The sequence below is a fragment of the Triticum aestivum genome, chromosome 5B, assembly GCF_018294505.1.
Source record: "Triticum aestivum cultivar Chinese Spring chromosome 5B, IWGSC CS RefSeq v2.1, whole genome shotgun sequence".
In the NCBI taxonomy this organism is placed as follows: Eukaryota; Viridiplantae; Streptophyta; class Magnoliopsida; order Poales; family Poaceae; genus Triticum; species Triticum aestivum.
In genome coordinates, this window is record NC_057807.1 from 534,735,865 (window position 1) to 534,757,651 (window position 21,787).

Genomic DNA, 21,787 nt, shown 5'->3' on the forward strand with positions numbered 1-21,787 from the left:
TTGTGCCTATATAAGAGAGGTCACTCCTCTCCAGAAAGACACATCAGAAGGTCCTCTTCCTCTCGCCACACAAGTTCCATTCTCTGCGCTGCTGTTGTTTTCCTCATCCCGGCTTGCGGCGTGCACCGCGAGTCGGGACAGTAGGCCTCCGGAACCGCACTCTTTGAGTCCTGTACGGGAGAAGGGTGATAAGGTTTTTGGGGAGCGCTCTGCGCGACTACTGACTGCTTCATCACGGACGATCCGGTCGCCGACGACTACTTCCCGGACGACGACTTCTTCCCCGACGTCCACGACCTCCTCGACGACATGGCAGGCGAGGACACCGACCCCAAGTCCAGCGCTTCTGCTGCTGCTGTACCGTACGTGTTCTTCTCTTTTCTGTTACAAGTCCTACTACAGTTCTTGGCTCTAGTTTCTGTCCTACGTATGTTAGGATCTATGTCGTATAAGCAACTTCATCTAGTGTCTGTTCTAGATGTGTTTACTTCAAACTCATATATGCAGACGATGTTTACCTTCTCTCTTATGCATCTTGATCTACTGTCTGCTCTAGAGATGATCGGTTCTAGATTACATATGCAGATGTTATTTACCTTCTCTTTATCAAATCGCATGACTTGTTTTATCACTGCTATACTAGTCATGCTTTATCTAGTATTTTTGTTAATAAAATTATTCGATAAATTGCTCATATTTCCAACAATGTGAGCGTGATTACCTTGAATGTACAATGCTCCAAGGTTGCGTCTTGGGTCTTCTAGATGCAGAGCTTCCTCTTTAGGGATTCAGAGAGCCGACCTGCAGAGCTTGTTTAGCTGTCACCCCTCTCCTTTTCCGTCAAAGCACTGGATCCATTATCAACCTACAAACAGCAACACACCTCTTTTTTTTTACTCGAACGCACATTTTGCATTAGAAGAAATGCCAAAAAAAGCACAGACAGTAACAAAAATGACAGACAAAGTAAGAGGTGCAATCAAACAAATACAAGTAGGAATAAAAGGGGGCAATTTCAGTGTAATCTAAAGATAATAACAACTGCCATGATTTAAAGGGACAAAATGAGATATCAAACGAAGCATATCAAAGGTCTACTGCCCACCGCCTGTTATTCTGTTCTTCCCTCAAGACCTCTGCCTCTTGGTCCACAGACCTGAACGGCTTCGGGGCTGCCATGGTGTTGTAACACGCAGACCTTAATCCTCAAGTCACTTTACCAAAGCACAGAGCAATAACTAACACAAGAGAAGAAATAAACTAACAAAGGCAGTTGCTTAAAAAGTTCGCATGATGTCTATCCTTGCATACCCTTCACAGTTAGGTACTCGAAGTTGATTGAATTGAAGAGCTTATTGGAGACAGGATGTGGCTGATCAAATTACCACGTTGTCTGATATTTTTGCAGAAAACCTAGTACAAGTTGTAAGCGGACGCAGCACTCTGAGGCCTTCTGCCCAGACGGTCAATCACCCATATACAGCTGCCAATGTGTACTTCTAATTCGACGTACTACTGTCAACCTGAAAGGGGGGAGATACTAACTAGTAATAAGCATATGCTGTAAAAAAGGATAAGAATCTGAACAGCAAGTCATATCTGCTAAAATGGGATTGATGATTAACTTTTTCCAGAAACAAGGAATTAGGACTACCCAAAGAAGAATTTTGAGAATATGTACTTGTTGATGTATCTACACTCTACTCTACTAAAACTCTAGTTGAAGCATCTAGGCACTTGTCATATCTACACTCAATACTCTAGTTTGTGCACAACTTGAATCCAATTCATGCTTCACAACATGAGGTGTTCTACTCTAGATGGCATGCACTGTCTAAAAGAGCAAGTGTTAGATTGCATAGTTGTAAGTTGCGGAACATGAAAACTACAATTTGAGATAACATGATTTTATTATGTTTTCCTTTATGAAAAATGACAAAACATAACTTGTTTTATGCACAATCACAAGACTTACATAGTTACATCCAAGACTTTCTGGCCTTCCCGCTCGATCCAAATAATAGCATGATCCATCATGGCGTTGCAGGAAAAAACAACATGCTCAAATCTACCATTCACTGGCCTAGTTGTTTTGACCACCAGTGGATATCTCCAATACCTGCGTGGATGACACCAATGAATTTTGTTTATGAAAATATTGGAACTCTCCATTGGCAAAATAGTAGTAATCTGACTAACAAAAAATCTGAAGAAAGCAGCAGCATGTTAAATAGTTTAAAGCATTAAATAGTACTATGAGTTGCGGCATCGATTTGTAATCTTTTCACATTTGTTAAATTGATTCAAGGTGTATTGGTATTATAGTTGAAAAATATTTTATATACTGTAATCACACTGTAGGGTAAAACACGAAATATTTTGCGTTTAATATACTGACAGCCTTACTACATATTCTTTTTATAGAGCTTGTAATGAGGCAGTGGATGACAGCCTTTCTGCTATAGTGATAACTGATTGTTCATAGAATACCTTGGTTGGTTTCCCTTTTAATGCTTGTTGTGATCTGTGTTCACCTTTTACATGATAAAGAAATATGTCTTCCCTCTGTTTTGATACTATCATATGATTGTTTTTCAAGAGCCTACGTCTGTCGATTCCTTTTGTCTCCTCCCGTCAATAATGAAGCAACAGGCCCAACTCCTTTTTATGCCCGCAATGACTATTCCTAAACTCCTTTTTGTGGACATGTATGTGTCATATGGATCACTGTGTGGGTATGATGTTTGGCTGGGTATGCACTTGATAATATCTCATGTTTATATATGATGTTTGGCTGAGTATGCACTAGATAATATCATATGTTTATGTCATGGTAGTTTGGGTCTAATTTTCTGTCAGTTCTCCAGTTTTTTCAATAGTTTCAGGTGGTTTTTAGTTGCAGTCCCGAGTTTTATGTGGCTCGTTCTCTCGCTGGAGATGCCTGGATGAGATTCCTGAAGCATGACCTCACTCAGCTTGCCCTATAGGAATACACAAATGTGTGGCATAAGATTAGTTCTGTGAGCCTGCAGCTGGAGCCGCGGATACCATGGCGATGGACAGAGAATGGTCAGCCGCGGATACCATGCCGCCACACACGCACATATCATCTTTTACCTCGCTTCAAGCACATCTTTCCTCTGTTCTAATCCTAGTTCGTCTCCAACTCTCTCTTCCATGGCGCTCCTTTTTCGGTGGTTGAAGGAGAGGAGCCTCCAGGCATGTATCGTGGCTGCACAGGAGGAGCTGCGATAGGCCGGCAGCCATGTCCCCACGGCCGTCGTCACCTGGACAGGGGAGCTGCAGCAGCGTCTAGCCCGTAATAGGTGGTGCATTGATACCATTTTTTTATGTTCAGTTTAGACACACGGTTCTAGAGATTGTGGATTGTGGTTCGGCAAATCGGGCAGTGATTTCGGATCGAACCGAGAGAATTCGAACCCCATTCTAGATCGGAATTCGAGGCCACTCCAAGTGAATCCTGTAACTATGGTTTGGACTGTTCTTTCCTCTCATTTACATCAATGAGTGCAACATGTTTCTACTCCTCTACATCAATGAAATGCAACATGTAACATGTTTCCTCCCCCTTACAACAGGTCAAGACAGACAAGGGCTATTGTAAAGCTTTTCATGCACCAATCCATAGTCGTAATATAACCACAAGAAGATCAACAAACAGGTGCTGGTTGATACCGGGGAGACGAGTCAAGAACATAAATCACTGGACACCACTATGCTTAGAGCACATGGGCTTGTGACATGGTTTACCCACTTACACATACAGAATACCATGACATTAATTGGTTTTGATGGTAACAGAACTCTAGCAACACAGAGCAAACAGTTCAGAATGGAGGACTGACAGCCAACTACCAACAGAAATTATAGATACGCAGGAGTCTGTCATGGAGAAAGCAATATTAGTACTAGTACTCGAGCAGCTCAGAATGGAGGTCCCAGCACCAACGGACAAGAAACCATTATCAATACTAGCAGCGATCGTCGGCTCTACAACAAACGTGACCTCACACAGGCAGAGGCTTTCGGCCACGAGGCAGAGGCCATTTTTGACGTGGCAAAGGGTTGGCTCTACGACCAACGAAGCGTGGCTCAGGCAACGGCCATCTGTCATGAGCAAGAAAGTACAAGTCAATGAAGAGATCTATTCTAAACAATGTCACAGATAGATAGTATTAACATGTGTAAGAAAGAATACTTGTTTCCATCAATCGGTGCAACAGTTTCAGTGTTTCTGTGTGTCCCGCCAGGCAACAACCATCTGTGTGGTTGATCAGCCATATTTCAAAAAGCATAAGAGTTACTGAACAAATTATTTCAAACAATATGTAGATATACCGTACTTAAGAAAGAATACCTGTTTTCAACATCCTCGACAATAGTACCATCTGCACTAGTCCTGCAAGTACATCCAAAATCAATTTTACCACAAGGAAACGAGTTAGTTTAAATCAATGACATACCAGCTTAATGCATTAAAAAAATAGAAAAGGATAAGAGCACAATGCGAGGGTACAGGTAAGTACGGTATCAAGTATGATAGTGGTAGATAACAACAGAACACACCAATGAATTAAGTTGTCGGAATCATGTACCATTACATCACTACGTACTACACTTTGGGGCACACACAAGTTGTCATATCAGCCCAAACCAATTGGGCCAAAATTATATTTAAGTGAAAATGATTGAACGATGTGAAAACTAGAGATGAATATACAGATAGGACAACATCCCTAAAACCTACAAAGCTTCTTTTTTTTTTAAGACATACCCTTTTTTATTGAAGTTCAACAAGAGGTGGTGAATAACATCCCTCGGCAGGAACGGAGTTTCTTCCTCATCATAAAAGTTCATTCCAACAAAATTCCCATCATTGTCAATAAGAGGCCCCCCAATCCCAGCCTAGCAAAACAAAAGGAACAACATACAAGAGTTACACACAGATACCGTTTGATAGATGTAGTGATAGCTTCTGTTAGTATTCCAACGCTAATAACTTTTTGGCATGTTAGAGGTACTGGGGAAGTCCACAAGAAATACCTTGGTGATTTTACAGGTGGAGACACAAAGTTCTTTGCAATCAAGTTTGCTTTGTTTGCCAATCAACACCTTCCCCTCAACAGCTATTAGTTTGCGACACGCAAAAAGACTACCCACAGCTATTACGTCCATAGATGAGGTAACTGGATGCCCATGGATTTTTATTGTACGAGGACGCCAGAATCCCATGATGTCAACAAGAGCAACATTGTACTGTAAATTATAACAGTTCAATATCCCTACAACTCGATATTGGTTTGGAAGGCAAACTTCAATCTGCAATGATAACGTTATGTTAACCAGTATCTGAAATGAAAAGAAAAAAAATTGATAGCAGTTAGCAGTAACAACCCTCAAGTTATCATCGATCATGTGTGAACTGCCAGGAACTCTGAACAAACTTGCTGAAGTCAGAATTGTTGCAGAGCATGCTTCGCCCTTTATAAATACACCTGAGCAAGAAAACTTTTTTGCAAATCCTACAGAGATAATCATTCAGTTATCAATCATTGATCAATTAAAACATGGACAAGTAAGTACTGTATAACAGAGTCATCACCATTGAATGAAGCAAGTGAGACAACACTTCGATTCATTTTTGAAGCAAGAAGTTTGCTTGATTCTGAAGCAAGTGAGTAGGCACTTCGATCCATTTCTAATCCAAAACCTCCCAATGGTTTCCTCAAGATATCCTTCTTGAACGTATCATCGAGAAGATTTATGTATTGCCCACCTAGCATGATACACCAGTTAAAAGTGTTTCATAAAGTTTTTAAAGTGTGCGTGTGCAACATAATGTACTCAGCAAAATAAGTTAAAATGTATTGGCTGCCAAGGGTTCAACATAGGCCATTGTAGTTTCAATATGTATTCCAAGAAGAGCATCTCGCTTTATGCCGACGACGTCATCCTCTTCTGCCACCCCTCACCTAGCGACACGTTGGCGGTCAGAGAGATCCTGCAGCTTTTTGGCAGAGCTTCAGGCCTGCGGGTAAACTTCCAGAAGAGCACGGCCACGATGATTCGTTGCGCGGCCGAGGAGGTCGCTCCGGCCATCGCGACGCTGGGATGCCCCATCGCGCAGTTCCCCATCACCTACCTGGGCATCCCCCTCACCTTGTGACGCCCGACTGCTGCCCAACTGCAGCCCGTCGTCGACAAGACTGCCGGGAAGCTGCCCACTTGGAAGGCCCACCTCATGAACAAGGCTGGACGCCTCGCCTTTGTCAAATCCGTGCTATGTGCAATTCCCCTGCATCAACTCCTTGTGCTCGCGCCGCCGAAGAAAGTCCTCAAACTCCTTGAGAAGATCCAGAGAGGCTTCCTCTGGGCTGGCCGCACCGAGGCTCAAAACGGCAACTGCCACGTGAACTGGCGCCGCGTCTGCCGCCCCACACGCCTTGGCGGCCTCGGCATTCATGACCTGGAGCGCATGGGCCTCGCCTTGCGCACCAGATGGCTCTGGTTCGCACGCACAGACGGAAATAGGGCCTGGGCTGGCCTCGATCTGCAGTTCTCCAGTGAGGAACGTGCATTCTTCTTTGCGTCCACCTCCATGGTCCTCGGCGATCGTCGGCGAGCATTGTTCTGGGAAGACCGATGGATCAACGGGCAATCCATCTCTGAGATCGCCCCCCAGCTATATGCCCTCATCCCCAAGCGCCGCCGCAAATTAAGAACAGTGGCAGATGGCCTTCAGGCGCACACATGGGCATCAGACATCCATGGCACCCTTGGCATTCAAGAGATTGGCCAATACTTGCTAACATGGAGGGCCATTGAGAATATCACTCTCTCTGGTGATCCAGACCAGCTCCATTGGAAGTGGAATGCTGCTGGCACATACACCGCCCAGTCTGCGTACCTCGCCACCTTCCATGGCTCTACTTCCTGCCCGGCATGGAAACATAACTGGAAAGGCTGCCCCCCCCCCCCCCCCCCCCCCCCCCCCGCGAGTGAAGTTCTTCCACTGGCTCGCTAGCTTGGGACGCTGCTGGACAACTGATCGTCTCGCTCGCCGTGGACTGCCGCACCCTCCTCGCTGCCCGCTATGTGATCAGATGCCGGAATCGATGAACCACCTGATCATGGACTGCCCCTTTACCAAGCAGATTTGGCACGACATCCTGTCTTGGCTGCGCCTCCCTTGCAACGCGCCTAACGGTGAAACCTCCCTGTCGACCTGGTGGCACACGGCGCGGCAGACCACACCCAAGCTGATGCGCAAAGGACTTACATCCGCGGCGCTGCTGATCCCTTGGATGACCTGGAAGCATCGCAACGATTGTGTCTTCAATGCAGCCACCCCTTCGACTAGCGTCCTAGTTGCAAAGATAAAAGAAGAAGCTGCGCTCTGGGCGACCGCGGGTGCTCGAGGCCTGCGTGTCATCCTCCCACAGACCTGGGATGTCCACTAAAGTTATTTTGTGTTTCTCACCTGTAATGGTGCCTCCTAGGAGGATGTAACAAACTATCCCTCTCTTTTCAATATAATGAAACGCAAAAGCCTTTTTGCGTTTTCTCGAAAAAAAATATGTATTCCAAGAAAAAAGGTGGGGTTGTGCCATCTTCCTTCTTCCATCGCACCATTTCCACATCTTGTTTAAGGGTTTGCCAAATACTCCCTCCGTCCCATAATATAAGAGCATTTTTTAAACTAGTGGTGTCAAAAACGCTCTTGTATTATGGGACGGGAGGAGTATGTCATATGAGTATGCCTCACAGTTTTGATATTTCTATGTTATCTTGTTTTCCTAACTCCAAGTCAGTTTCTGTGCCCATGGATTTGCAGACTGATGTGCCACATGCATGACTAAATTTATTTTTATGATTTCCATAGCAACAAGCAGGCATTCACCTAGATTATCAAATAAATAAAATTGTGAAGACATAATGCTAGTACTAATCAGTCTGTATGTTTTTGCTATGTACTAATAGTATATGACCACACACCAAGTGAGTGGATAGGATCCCCATAATCTCCAGTTAGGTCATTTATCACATAAAAATGGGGAGGCTACCATTCAGCTTGACCATGGACCCATTATGGGGAACACAATCTAACTTCCCGTCTCATCTTCCTCCCTGTGGTTCAACGGCTGTCAAAGGACAGCCGCGCCTCTTGGGTCCAGGGCTGTCTCATTCTGGCCTAAACAGCCAATATCCTATGAAATAAATTTGCTCACCTCCTGCCCTGAGGAAAGCTGAATCTCCATAACGACTTTTAAATCTTGCAGTTACAGCTTCATCAACCTCTTCCTTAACACTGCAGCACAATGTAGGAAACTCACCGTGATAAATCCAAAAAAAGAAGATATCAAGAGACACATACCATGCACAAAATGAGAGTATTAAACAAGGGAAATATACCAAATAGTTGCATATACTTTACAGCAGATAATTTTAAAAAAATATAAAACAATTTCTCCATGGGTCTGTTTAAATGCAAGTTTAGAGTGTAGCAGAAATATGCATTACCGCCAGATCAATTTAACAATCGTAATGTACTCCCTCCGTCCCAAAATAAGTGCCGCAGACTTAGTACAACTTTGTACTAATGTTGCACTAAATCAGCGACACTTATGTTGGGACAGAATGCAGCTTGTTGGGCTACAGGAAGAGATGGTCACAGATGCAGAGCAACAGGAGATGTAAAAAAAGTAAAAAAACACAAGTACAAAATAGCTAATGAGGTAGTTTTGGGGATAAATTTGTAAATCTCGGAAGCTGCTCTTACACAAACTCAAATAGAAATAGGGCAGGGAGGAGTAGTGTAGGATGCAGTGAGAGAGAAGTATGGGTAAGCCAAACAGAGTGTTTGTTCATCAATACTGAAAGTGTGCATACCTGACCATCCCGCGAAACTACATGAATTCACGAATTGAAGGCCTTTGTACGTAGGGGGTCTTTCTTTGTTTGGTACCAGAGCAGTTCATCCCAACAAAGTTGCCATCAAAATCAACAAGGGGACCTCCAATCCCCACCTAGCACAAACATGAGGATGAAGTTATGCATGAAAAATGCAATTAATAATTCCTGAAACTAAGGATATGCATCAGCACATACAATGATATAAGCCATTCATACCATCATGCAGCAGTTATATGTTTGAACTGTACAAACTAAAGCAGCTAGCTCACCTCATGGATACGGCATGTGCTTAACATCTCCTCATCTGTAAGAGCGCATACAGAGGCAAGATCTACTCCACTTGTGGCCTTTAATTCTCCTGAATCATAATGCCGCCATACAGCTGCTACCTTCCTATAAGGCTCAAACTGCGTGGCACGATCAAGACTTAGATGACATAGATGGAGGGGATCAATAACATCGTCGTTCTTGATTTTGACGATAAAAAAATCAACATATATCTCAGGATTCTCTATCCACCCAGTGACAATCTGATCATCAGGAAGGCGTACTTTAATCTGAAATGAGCACATGGCAATGGATGTACTGTATTAATCATTACAGGTGCAGCAAATATATTAGCATAACTAATAATCCAGAAAAGGTTACCGTCAAACTTTCAGTGATCTTCCCTAACCACCAAGTATAAGGAATCAAATTTATCGATGTCAGGAAACACGTAGCATCAGGACATGAGCTTTCGATGCATGTGCCCGTGCATTCGTGTAATTGGGTATCACCTGGAGAGGGAGAGTCATACATGCAAACTCAATAGCTGATCATAAAAAAACAAGGTAACATGAGAAATTATTAACAGTATAATCACCAACCATCGAATGAGGCCAGCGCCACAATGCTCATGCTTAATCTGGAAAGTACTTGCTTACTCAAGGCACCTTTTCTGGATTTACTCAATTTCTCTACGGACTTAGCACTCAAACCTAGTTAATTGAAATAAAATCATGTGTGATACAGTTAACAGAACAATCTACCATGAATAGTCAGGAAAAGGAAGCAGAAATGGACTCACTTGGCCTAATTGCTTTCATCTCACTGTTCATTCTTGCCCTTGAAGCATCATCAAACCCTTCCTTAACTCTAACACTGCAGCGTAACGCAGAAAACTCAAAGTGATAAATCCACGAAGGCAATGTATCGCAACCACATACAAAAAATGAGCAAGTATTAAACAAGGGAAATTTAGAACAAGGGAGCCAAATAGTTACAGATATTTCACAGCAGAGAAATGTAAGAAAATCTTAAACAATTTCCCCATGGGTCTTCTTGTTAAATGTAAGTTCAAGTGCAACAGAAATATGTATTAGCGCCGGCATTGAAATAACAACCTTAATCTAGTGCAGTGCAGATCTAAACAATTTAAGAAAAGAAACACATGAGTAGAAAAATAGCTAATGGTACAGTTTTTGGGATATTAACTCGTAAACCTTCGAACCTGCTGTTTGGCTTTGAATGACACACCTTGCACACAAACTCAAATAAAAATAGAAGGGATATGTACAATAGGATGCAGTAAGAGAGAAGCATGAGTAAGCCAAAGAAGGAAGGGCAGTTCATCAATACTGACAGTGTACATACCTGACCTTCCCGTGAAGCACCAAGAATCGGAAAATTCCCTCCCTTCGCACGTAGGCAGTCTTCTCCATTTTGGTACGAGAGGAGTTCATCCCGACAAAGTTGCCATCAAAATCGACAAGGGGGCCTCCAATCCCCGCCTAGCACAGAAGTGACCATGAAGTTACACAGAGAAAATGCATGCAATTCATAATGGCTGAAACTGTATAAAAGCAGCTCACCTTGTGGATCCGGCACGTGCTTACGATTGTCTCATTGGTTGGAGAGGCGAGATTTAGTCCACTTGTGGCAGTTAAAAATCCTGAACTGAAACAGCGGCATACAGCTGCTACCTTCGTATGAGGCTCAAACTGCATGTCACGGCAGACTTGCGGCATCAACACCAGACACGTTCTTGATGTTGACAATGAAAAAATCAACATATATCTTAGGATCCTCTATCCGCCCAGTGACAATCCGATCATTCGGAAGGCGTACTTTAATCTGAAATGAGCGCAAGGTGAATTAATGATTACAGGTGCAACATATATATAAGCATAACTAATAACCAAGGAAAAGAATAGAGAAAAAAGTTACATTCAAACTTGCAGCTGGGTGAGTAGGTGGAATCAACCGTCTCGATGTCAGGATTGTAGCTTCAGAATCAGAACATGAGGTTTCAATGCATATGCCTGTGCATTCACGTAACTTGGTATCACCTACGCACAGAGAGAAAGTCAAGCGTGCAGACAAAATAACTGGTCACTAAAAACAGGCAATATGAGAAAGTATTAACAGCAAGTATAATCACTAACCATCGAACGAAGCAAGCGACACGACACTCCTACGCAATCTTGAAACTACTTGCTCACTGAGTTCACTCAGGGCGCCTGGACTGGATTCACTCGAGCTGTCCAATCTCACTACGAAGGTACCTACCACACAAAGCTAGTTAACTGAAAATAAAATCATGTGTGATACAGTTAACAGAAGCGTCAATTTTACTACTTATTGTGAATATGTACTTGCAGGAGAAGGGAAACAGCATGGACTCACTTGGCCTAGCTACCCTTTTGTAAGGGCGTTGCTCTTCATCGCCTCTCACCAGCCGCCGCTTGTTTTTCATCATCGATCTTCTCAAATCCAGCCTGAGCAGCAACGAATGAAATTCAACTAACACAGGTTGATCTGATTACACAACTAGAATTGGGTATGGTTGCCAGACAAATTGGCTATCCGTACACAAATAGATCGGAGTTGGAAACTAGGTCAAAAATATCATAGAAACTGCGCCAGATTACTGTGGTGGAATCGCTCTAAGAAACTGGGTGGGTTAGTTGAAGTATCTGTATACAACCAAGAAAGAAAGAGAGATTTTGAATTAGATCTCGGACAATCCAAGCAACCAAAATTCGACCGGAGGTGGAGAAGGGATACCTTCGAAACAAGCTCACCGGCCGCCGCTGGATTCGTCGACGGAAGGACCTCTGCTCCAACTTTTGTTTTTTGAGCCGACCTTTTTTTTAGGCGACCTCTTGTCCAACTTAGTCCAGCCGCGAGAGGGATTGATCTCTGGCCGAAGGAGCGTTTTATCTGGGCCGGCCCACTAGCTCCTGTTTTAGAACCTTCCATTCGGTTTTGGGCGGTTCGTGGAAGCTTCCGGTCAGTTTTTTTTGCTTTCATTTTTCCTGTTTCCTCGAACTCAAAAATCATGTAGGGTTCAACCATATCCTCAAGAAATAGTACAACTACTCAAATAAAGACATGAAGGTTAGGGACAAGTTATAAGCCGGCATCAAGTCAGTGAAGGGAGAAGGCATGGTGGTGGTATGCGGCTTGTAGTTTATGCCGAGCTTCATGCTAGGAAGGAACATATGTCTGTGCGGTGGTCGAAGCTCTGCCACAACATGGTGCCGTTTGACGATCGAACTACAAGATTACCGGTGTTCAGAAGCACCGCCGTTGGGGTAGACGAGACCAGACCAGTGGTCACACGTTGGTTGTTGCCCAAATGACACGGCTCCCGCGACCATCGTCGGAGAGAACCAGATTAGAGTTCTTGGTGAGGGAGAGCTTCGGTGTTGAGGAAGTTGTGTTGGTGGCCGGGGCATCTCGATTGGCGACCCACACAACAGTGAGCTCAGGAATGTCATTATACCATATGCCTAGGTACAGGCTGGCCGGAGTGGAGTTGGAGGGGTTGAAGAAGCCCAGGGCGAATCCACCATCATTGGAGACGATGGTGCCGGGGACAAGCCGGTCTTGGGAAGCACTTAGTGGCAGGGAGAAGATGATCATGACCGTGGTGTAGCTGGTGAGAGCCGGCCAATCCATGAGTCGACCAGGGTTAGATCCGAGTACTAACTAAGGTCGAACAAAGGCTGCCCATAGTGATGGTATCTTAGCCGGCAGTGGCGGAGCTATGTAGCTTCCTGGGGGGCTGTGGCCCCTCAATATTGAAGCAACTTGTGAAGAAAAAATTATTATGAGGACTTAGATGAGAATTTTTTTGCTTTTGGCCCCCCCAAGCACTCATATTTACCTTTCGCCCCCCCAGATAATTTTGTCTAGCTCCGCCACTGTTAGCCGGTATCATGCACTCGGGACTAGCAAACACTATGAGTAGCTAACTAGTTAGGCTAATTGGGAGTAATTACGTACTTCCCGTAAAACAAAAAGCTAGGAGTAAGTACATGATTATACCAGTCCTTGGTCTACAAGCAAGAGGTGCTTAATTTGACTTGACTAAGCAGCATCCACGAATGTTCGATCGCGGCAGCAGATGATTGGATAATGCAAACATTCTTTGAATTCTAGTAGTTGAGACTTGACATATAAGTTGTCCACATCGGATTGGGATGCCACCATCACTGCTTACTGGTCAATAGCTGTTGTGTATCAACACTTCTGGTCAGACTGAAACATTAAGCTATATAGTTGAGGAGGATGTTGTCACGTCCCAATAGTCGAAGTAGGGTTTGGTGGATGAATTGGGGATCTCGGAGAACGGGGAATCGATATTGTAGGATCCCAATATTTTATATACAGCAATCATACTGTAGGGTTAAACAAGAAATATTTTACGTTTAATGTACTAACAGCCCTATTACACTTTTTTATGTAGAGCTCGTAATGGGGCAGTGGATGACAGGCTTTCTGATACAGTGATAATTGATTGTTCGAGAAATTGGATCTTTTGCCCCAGTTTACTTTCTAACTTTGATAATTTGCCCCCCCAATCGGGTGGGGCCGGGACCACTAGGCATTGACATAACCCTGGGTTAAATCATCAAACCCCATGTAAAGTGGGCCAAATGATCCAAATCCCTGTGATTGTTCATAGAATACCTTGGTTGGTTTCCCTTTTAATGCTTGTTGTGATTTGTGTTCGCCTTTTACATGACAAAGAAATCAGTCTTCGCTCTGTTTTGGTACTATCAATGATTGCTTTCAGGAGCCTTCGTCTGACTTATTCCGTTTATTTCCTCCCGTCAATAATAAAGCAACAGGCCCAACTCCTGCCCGCAATGACTATTATGAAACTCCTTTTTGTGGACCTGTATGTGTCATCTGGATCACTGTGTGAGTATGATGTTTGGTTGGGTATGCACTAGATGATATCTGATGTTTGGCTGGGTATGCAGTAGATAATATCTGATGTTTTTATTGTGGTAGTTCGGATCTCATTTTCTGTCAGTTCTCCAGTTTTTTCAGTATATACCATAATTTCTGGTGGTTTTTTGTTGCACAAAATTGGTCAAAATTCACATAATTCAAACAAAATATAAATATCTCATAGTTTACAAGCCAAATAAAATTTAAATTTCCTCAAATACATTTGAAAGAAAAAATAGCTGACACATCTATTGATTGTCAATGTGAGCCCACATATGCTCAACCAAATCAATTTGCAGTTGAATGTGAGTTTTCCAATCACGCATTTGATGATGAAATTCGGTGAAGCGTGCAAACGTTGCCACTCCTTCATGCTCAGACACAACATTATCACCCTGAAATACAAACCCTTGGTCGTAGATATCATCCGGAAGCTCATGTTCTATGATCATGTTGTGCATGATCACACAAGCAGTAATCACCTCCCACAATTTCTTGGTTCTCCAAGTTCTAACAGGATACCAAACGATGCCCCGTCGTGATTGAAGAACACCAAAGGCACGCCCCACATCCTTCCTAGCACTCTCTTGTTCTTGGTCAAATCTCTTCCTCTTCTCTTGTACAGGGTTGGGGATTGTCTTTAAAAGAGTAGTCCATTGAGGATAGATACCGTCAGCTAGATAGTATCCTTTGTCGTAGTGGTGACCATTGATCTCAACATTGACCTCCGGGCAGTTGCCTTCTACAAGCATTGCAAACGACGGAGAGATCTAAAGCACGTTGATGTCGTTGTAAGATCCAGCCATGCTGAAGAAAGAGTGCCAAACCCAGAGATCTGGTGAAGCCATGGCCTCAAGTATGACATTGCAAATTTTGATATGGCCCATATACTGCCACTGCCAAGCAGAAGGGTGGTTCTTCCACTGCCAGTGCATACAATCTATACTACCAAGCATCCCCGAAAAGCTCCTACTTGCATTGATCGCCAGTCGGGCTATATCTGCATCGGTTGGCTCTCTCAAGTACTCCGGCCCAAACACTGATACCACAGCCTTGCAAAACTTATACATGGAGTCTAGGCATGTGGACTCGCTCATTCGGACATACTCATCAATGAGATCACCGGGTACTCCGTAAGCAAGTATCTGAATAGCTGCAGTGTATTTCTGATAAGAGGAGAAGCCAATCTTTCCCAGGGCATCCTCCTTGCACTCGAAATAGTTATAGTACGCCACCCCCTCTCCCGGATAAGGTTGAACACATGTCTAGCCATCCGGAAACGACGTCGGAATAGATGGTGTTTGAAGAGCAGGTTAGGGGACTTGAAGTAGTCTTACCAGAGTCGGCAATGGCGGCTCTCTTGGTTCCGATTCAACACCAAAGTAATCTCCGGGATCAAGCCCCTGAACATCGGCCGCTACCTACTTATGTGGTCATGGACGACCAAAGCAGCAACCACAATCTCCTCATCATCGGATGAAGAATCATTTGAATCGCAAATGAAATTGTGGAAACAATACTCGTAGTTAGAGTCCACTTGTACCTTGTGGACAAACCGTCGAACACCTTGCGGGTATCGTGGAGGAAGCCTGCCGTTGAAGAGCCTCGGGCCGCTCCAAGACCAGGTAGAAGGTATGTCGGCGTGGAGGCGTACGTGGCGGCGTCCGGCGAGCGAGGTAGCCACGCTTGTGTGCTGCCGGCAGAGGGAGGCGAGGAGGTGGTAGCGTCGGCGTTGAAAACGGTCTACCAAACGCCAGAGTATGTGGCCGTCGGGAGGTGACATGCTGCTGGGTGGGGTGGGGGGGGGGGTAAGTGGGTGCGGGCGGCCGGCCTGGGCACCCGGGTGGGGCTGCCGAGTGTGCTATGTGTCGATGGGAGGAAGAGGGGATGTCCAATGTATCACCGACTAGCGGGCCAAGGGGAGGACAAGGGCGGGTGTGGAGCTCGTCCATTGCGTGTCCATACCGACGCAAACGTGTCCCAAATTTGGGCCTGAAATGGGTCACACACGAACAAAGACGGACGCTGGTCCATTTGCATCGGCGCATTGGGCCGAATTTTGTGTCCGTTTTAACCCAAATAGGCACACACGGACAGTTTGGGTAGGCGCATTGGAGTTGCTCTAAGTGCCTTGTGCAATTAATGGATATCCGAAGAATTGTGTGGGCTTGCAATCTGTTGCATCAAAGCAGAGATCGACACACTAAAGCTTCGCTTGCGGTGGCAGCACTGGATGGAGGCAGAAAGGCCATGGCACGGCCTTCACCTCCTTGTTGCCGATGCGGCAACTGAAAGCATTTTCAACGCCTCTGCACGCAATCATTCATACGTATAAGCGATGGCAAGCTCATTAGATTCTAGCGTTACCGATGGCTCCTGAAGATGCCTCTTGCTACTGCTATTCCTACCCAGGAGACGAGTCAAAAACATAAATCAATGGATACCACTATGTTTAGACCACATGGTCTTGTGACAGGGTTTACCCATCTACACATACAGAACACCATAACATTAATTGGTTCCGATGATAACAGAACTCTAGCGACACAAAGCGAACGGTTCAGAATGCAGGACTGATAGCCAACCACCAACAAAACACTATAGATCATACTACTACTAGTATTAGGAGCACGTTATAGAGGAAGCAATATTAATACTACTAGTACTCGAGCAGCTGAGGATGGAGGTCCCAGCACCAATGGACAAGAAAACATCGTCAATACTTGCAGCGATCGTCAGCTCTACAACCAACGTGACATCACACAGGCAGAGGCCTTCGGCGACCCAGAGGCCATTTCTGAAGTGGCAAATGGATGTCCCTACGACCGACGTAGCGTGGCTCAGGCAACGGCCATCTGTCATGAGCAAGAAAGTACAAGTCAATGAAGAGATCTATTCTAAACGATGTTATAGATAGATATTAACATGTCTAAGAAAGAATACTTGTTTCCATCAGTTGCTGCAATAGATTCAGTGTTTCCGTGTGTCCCACCAGGAAACATCCATCTGTTGCTGAAAGTCATTTCAAAAGGCATAAGAGTTACTGAATAAATTATTTCAAACAATTCCGTACTTAAGAAAGAATACCTGGTTTCAACACCCTCGACAGTAGTATCATCTGCACTAGCCGTGAAACTACACCCAAAATCAATTTTACCACGAGGAAACAAGTTAAGTTTAAACCAATGACATACCATCTTAATGCATTAAAAAATAGAAAAGGATAAGAGCACGATGAGAGGGTGCAGAGTATGATAATGGTAGATAACAACAGAACACACTGATGAATTAAGTTATTGGAATCATGTACCATTACATCACTACATCAGTGCACAGTATTATGCTTCGGGGCACACACAAGTTGTCATATCAGCCCAAAATAATTGAGCCAAAATTATGTTTAAGTGAAAATGATTGAATGATGTGAAAACTAGAGATGAATATACAGATAGGACAACAACCCTAAAACCTACAAGCTTCTTTTTTAAGACATACCGTGTTTTATTGAAGTTCAATAAGAGGCGGTGAATAACATCCCTCGGCAGGAACGGAGTTTCTTCCTCATCATAAAAGTTCATTCCAACAAAATTCCCGTCATTGTCAATAAGAGGCCCCCCAATCCCAGCCTAGCAAGATAAAAGGAACAACATACAAGAGTTCAACAAAAGGAACGCTAATAACTTTTTGGCATGTTAGAGGAACTGGGGAGGTCCACAAGAAATACCTTGGTGATTACACAGGTGGAAACACAAAGTTCTTTGCAATCAAGTTTGCTTTGTTTGCCAATCAACACCTTCCCCTCAACAGCCATTAGTTTGCGACGCGCAAAAAGACTACCCATAGCTATTACGTCCATAGATGAGGTAACTGGATGCCCATGGATTTTTATTGTGCGAGGACGCCAGAATCCCATGATGTCAACAAGAGCAACATTGTAGTGTAAATTATAACAGTTCAATATCCCTACAACTCGAAATCCGCCTGGAAGGCAAACTTCAATCTGCAATAATAAGGTTATGTTAATAACCAGTATCTGAAATGAAAATGCAAAAAAAGAATGATACTAGCAATTAGCAGTAACAACCCATAAGTTATCATCAATCATGTGTGCACTGCCAGGAACTCTAACCAAACTTGCTGAAGTCAGAATTGTTGCAGAGCATTTTTTGCCCTTTACAAATACACCTGTGCAAGAAAACTTCTTTGCAAATCCTACAGAGATAGTCATGTCAGTTATCAATCATTGAACAATTAAAAAAATGGAAAAGTAAGGACTGTATTACAGAGTCATCACCATTGAATGAGGCAAGTGAGACAACACTACGATCCATTTCTGAAGCAAGACGTTTGCTTGATTCTGAAGCAAGTGAGTAGGCACTCCGATCCATTTCTAAACCAAAACCTCCCAATGGTTTCCTCAAGATATCCTTCTTGAACATATCATCGAGAAGATTTATGTATTGCCCGCCTAGCATGATACACAAGTTAAAAGTGTTTCATAAAGTTTTCAGAGTGTGCGCATGCAACATAAGGTACTCAACAAAGTAAGTAAAAATGGACTGGCTGCCAAGGGGTCACCCTGGCCATTGTAGTTTCAATATGTAATCCAAGAAAATTGGAGTGTGATGGTGATGATCCATCTTCCTTCTTCCACCGCACCATTTCGACATCTTGTTTAAGGGTTTGCCAATTATGTCATATGAGTATTCCTCAGAGTTTTGATGTTTCTATATCATCTTGTTTTCCTATCTACAGGTCAGTTTCTGTGACCGCGGATTTGCAGACTGATGTGCCACATGCATGATTCAATATATTTTTATGATTTCCATAGCAACACGCAGGCATTCACCTGGTTTATCAAATAAATAAAATTGTGAAGACATAATGCCAGTACTGTTTAGTCAGTATGTTTTTTCTATGTACTAACAGTATATGACCACACACCAAATTAATGGATAGGATCCCATAATCTCCCATTCAGCCTCACAAATGACCATGGACCCAGTATGAGGAACACAATCTAACTTCCCGTCTCCACTTAATTCCTCCCTGTGGTTCAACGGGACAGCCACACCTCTTGGGTCCAGGGCTCTCATTCTGGCTTACAGCCAATATCAATAAATTTGCTCACCTGCTGCCACGAGGAGACCTGGGTCTCCAAAACGAATTTTAATTCTTGCACTTGCAGCTTCGTCAACCTCTTCGTTAACACTGCAGCACAATGTAGAAAACTCACTGTGATAAATCCAAAAGGATAATATATCAAGAGACACACACCATGCACAAAATTAGAGTATTAAACAAGGGAAATATAGAAAAAGGGAGCACCAAATAGTTGCATATATTTTACATCAAAAATTTAATAAAATTTTAAAAAAATTCTCCATGGGTCTGTTTAAATGCAAGTTTAGAGTGTAGCAGAAATATTTATTAGCGCCAGATTAATATAACAACCGTAATCTAGTACATTGCAAATGCAGCTTGTTGGGTACAGGAAAAGAGATGGTCAAAGATGCAGAGCAACAGGAGATGTCAAAAAAAAAAACACAAGTACAAAATTGCTAATGAGCAGTTTTGGGGATAAATTTGTAAACCTCGAAAGCTGCTCTTTGGCGTACAGAATGATACACCTTACACAAACTCAAATAGAAATAGGGCAGGGAGATGTACTGTAGGATGCAGTCAGAGAGAAGAAACAGAGTGTGGTTCATCAATACTGAATGTGCGCATACCTGACCATCCCGCGAAACCACATGAATTCACGAATTGAAGGCCTTCGTACATAGGGGGTCTTTCGTTCTTTGGTACCAGAGTAGTTCATCCCAACAAAGTTGCCATCAAAATCAACAAGGGGACCTCCAATCCCCACCTACCACAAACATGGGGATAAAGTTATGCATGAAAAATGCAATTCATAACGCGTGAAACTAAGGATATGCATCAGCGCATACAATGATAGAATATAGATTAAGCCATTCATACCGTCAAACAGTTATTTATTTGAACTATACAAACTAAAGCAGCTAGCTCACCTCATGGATTCGGCATGTGCTTAACATCCTCTCATCGGTACGAGCAAATACAGAGGCGAGATCTACTCCGCTTCTGGTATTTAATTCTCCTGAATCATAATAGCGCCATACAGCTGCTACCTTCCTATAAGGCTCAAACTGCGTGGCACGATCAAGACTTAGATGATATAGATGGGTGGGATCAATAACATCAACGTTCTTGATTTTGATGATGAAAAAATGAACATATAACTCAGGATTATCTATCCACCCAGTGACAATCTGATCATCGGGAAGGCGCACTTTAATCTGAAATGAGCACAGGGCAATGGCTATACTGAATTAATCATTACAGGTGCAGCGTATAAATCAGCATAATTAATAATCAAGAAAAGGTTACCGTCAAACTTTCAGTGATCTTCCTTCTAGGGCAAGTATACGGAATCAAAATTATCGATGTCAGGAAACACGTGGCATCAGGACATGAGCTTTCGATGCATGTGCCTGTGCATTCGCGTAATTTGGTATCACCTGGAGAGGGAGAGAGTCATACGTGCGAACTGAATACCTGAACTTAAAACAAGGTAATATGAGAAATTATTAACAGTATAATCACCAACCATCGAATGAAGCAAGCGACACAACACTCCTCCTCAATCTTGAAACTACTTGCTCGCTGAGTTCACTCAGGGTCCCTGGACTGGATTCACTCGAGCTGCCGGATATCGGTAAGGAGCTTGCTTCAGTGAGTTCAGTCGAGGCGCCTGGATTGGATTCACTCGAGCCGCCCCATGTCGCTACGGAGGTACCATCCAAAGCTAGTTAATTCAAAATAGAATCACGTGTCATGCAGTTAACAGAATCGTCGATTTTATCATTATGAATGTGCACGTTGCAGGGAACGGGAAACAGGCATGGACTCACTTGGCCTAGTTGCTCTTTTGTAACGGCGTTTTTGCTCTTGATCGCCTCTCATCAGACGGCGCTTGTTTTTCATCATCGACCTTTAATTGCAAGCCAGCCTGAATAGGATAACAAGGATCAATTTTTTTTTAATTTTATTTCTTTTGCGGGAAGGAACAAAATTTCGACAAACACTGATTGATCGCAAAGCCAGCAAGCGAAGCGGAAGCGCACAGCAGCAGCAAGCACGGGAGGAGAGCAGGGATTGGGGGAGAAATTACCTTGCTTTGCTCCTGGCGACACCGCGCTGGTGCCCAAGTCGTTAGGGTTCCGTGGCTCCGTGCGTTCGTCGATCGGTGCGTGCGTCCGCTATGGTTCTTTTTTTTTTAGGGTTGTCCGCCAGAGTGCTTGACCGAGCCGCTTCGGTTATTTTTTTGAGTGGCAGCGGATGGTGTTCACAACGGGCTCACGGCCCAAGTAACGTCATCCACCTAAACACACGACAGAAAATTCTTATCCCTTAAAAAAACGGCCGAAAATTCTTTTTTTTTTGTTTTTCTTCCGGCATCCTGTCTTTTTCCTTGTTTTTTTCTTTTTCATTTTACATTTCATTAACTTATTTTCAAAATCATTTTTTTAGAATCAAGAACAACTTTTAAATTCTCATAATCTTTTTCAATTTTGTTAATATTTTTTTATTCGTCCGCAATTTT

The 21,787-nt window shown here is 43.5% G+C and overlaps 1 protein-coding gene and 1 pseudogene across 2 annotated transcripts; both read right to left on the reverse strand.

Annotated features, from left to right (window-relative positions):
- Positions 1-3,710: 3,710 nt before the first annotated feature.
- On the reverse strand, positions 3,711-11,672 carry LOC123113012 (uncharacterized; annotated as a pseudogene).
- A 4,904-nt stretch (positions 11,673-16,576) lies between these two features.
- On the reverse strand, positions 16,577-21,448 carry LOC123113013 (uncharacterized). 2 transcript variants are annotated; one of them, XM_044534115.1, is made up of 14 exons: positions 21,356-21,448; positions 21,096-21,193; positions 20,792-20,989; positions 20,572-20,702; positions 20,193-20,480; positions 19,893-20,029; positions 19,292-19,371; positions 18,455-18,628; positions 18,245-18,372; positions 17,885-18,160; positions 17,656-17,786; positions 17,248-17,295; positions 17,104-17,166; positions 16,577-17,015 (listed from the first exon to the last, which is right to left on the reverse strand). In XM_044534115.1, the coding sequence occupies exons 2-14, from the start codon at positions 21,169-21,171 to the stop codon at positions 16,919-16,921; spliced, it is 1,827 nt and encodes a 608-aa protein (XP_044390050.1). In that variant the 5' UTR covers positions 21,172-21,193; positions 21,356-21,448; the 3' UTR covers positions 16,577-16,918. The 2 variants fall into 2 exon arrangements, with proteins under 2 accessions (XP_044390050.1, XP_044390049.1); XM_044534114.1 differs by having other exon boundaries at positions 17,104-17,172.
- Between the last annotated feature and the right edge of the window lie 339 nt (positions 21,449-21,787).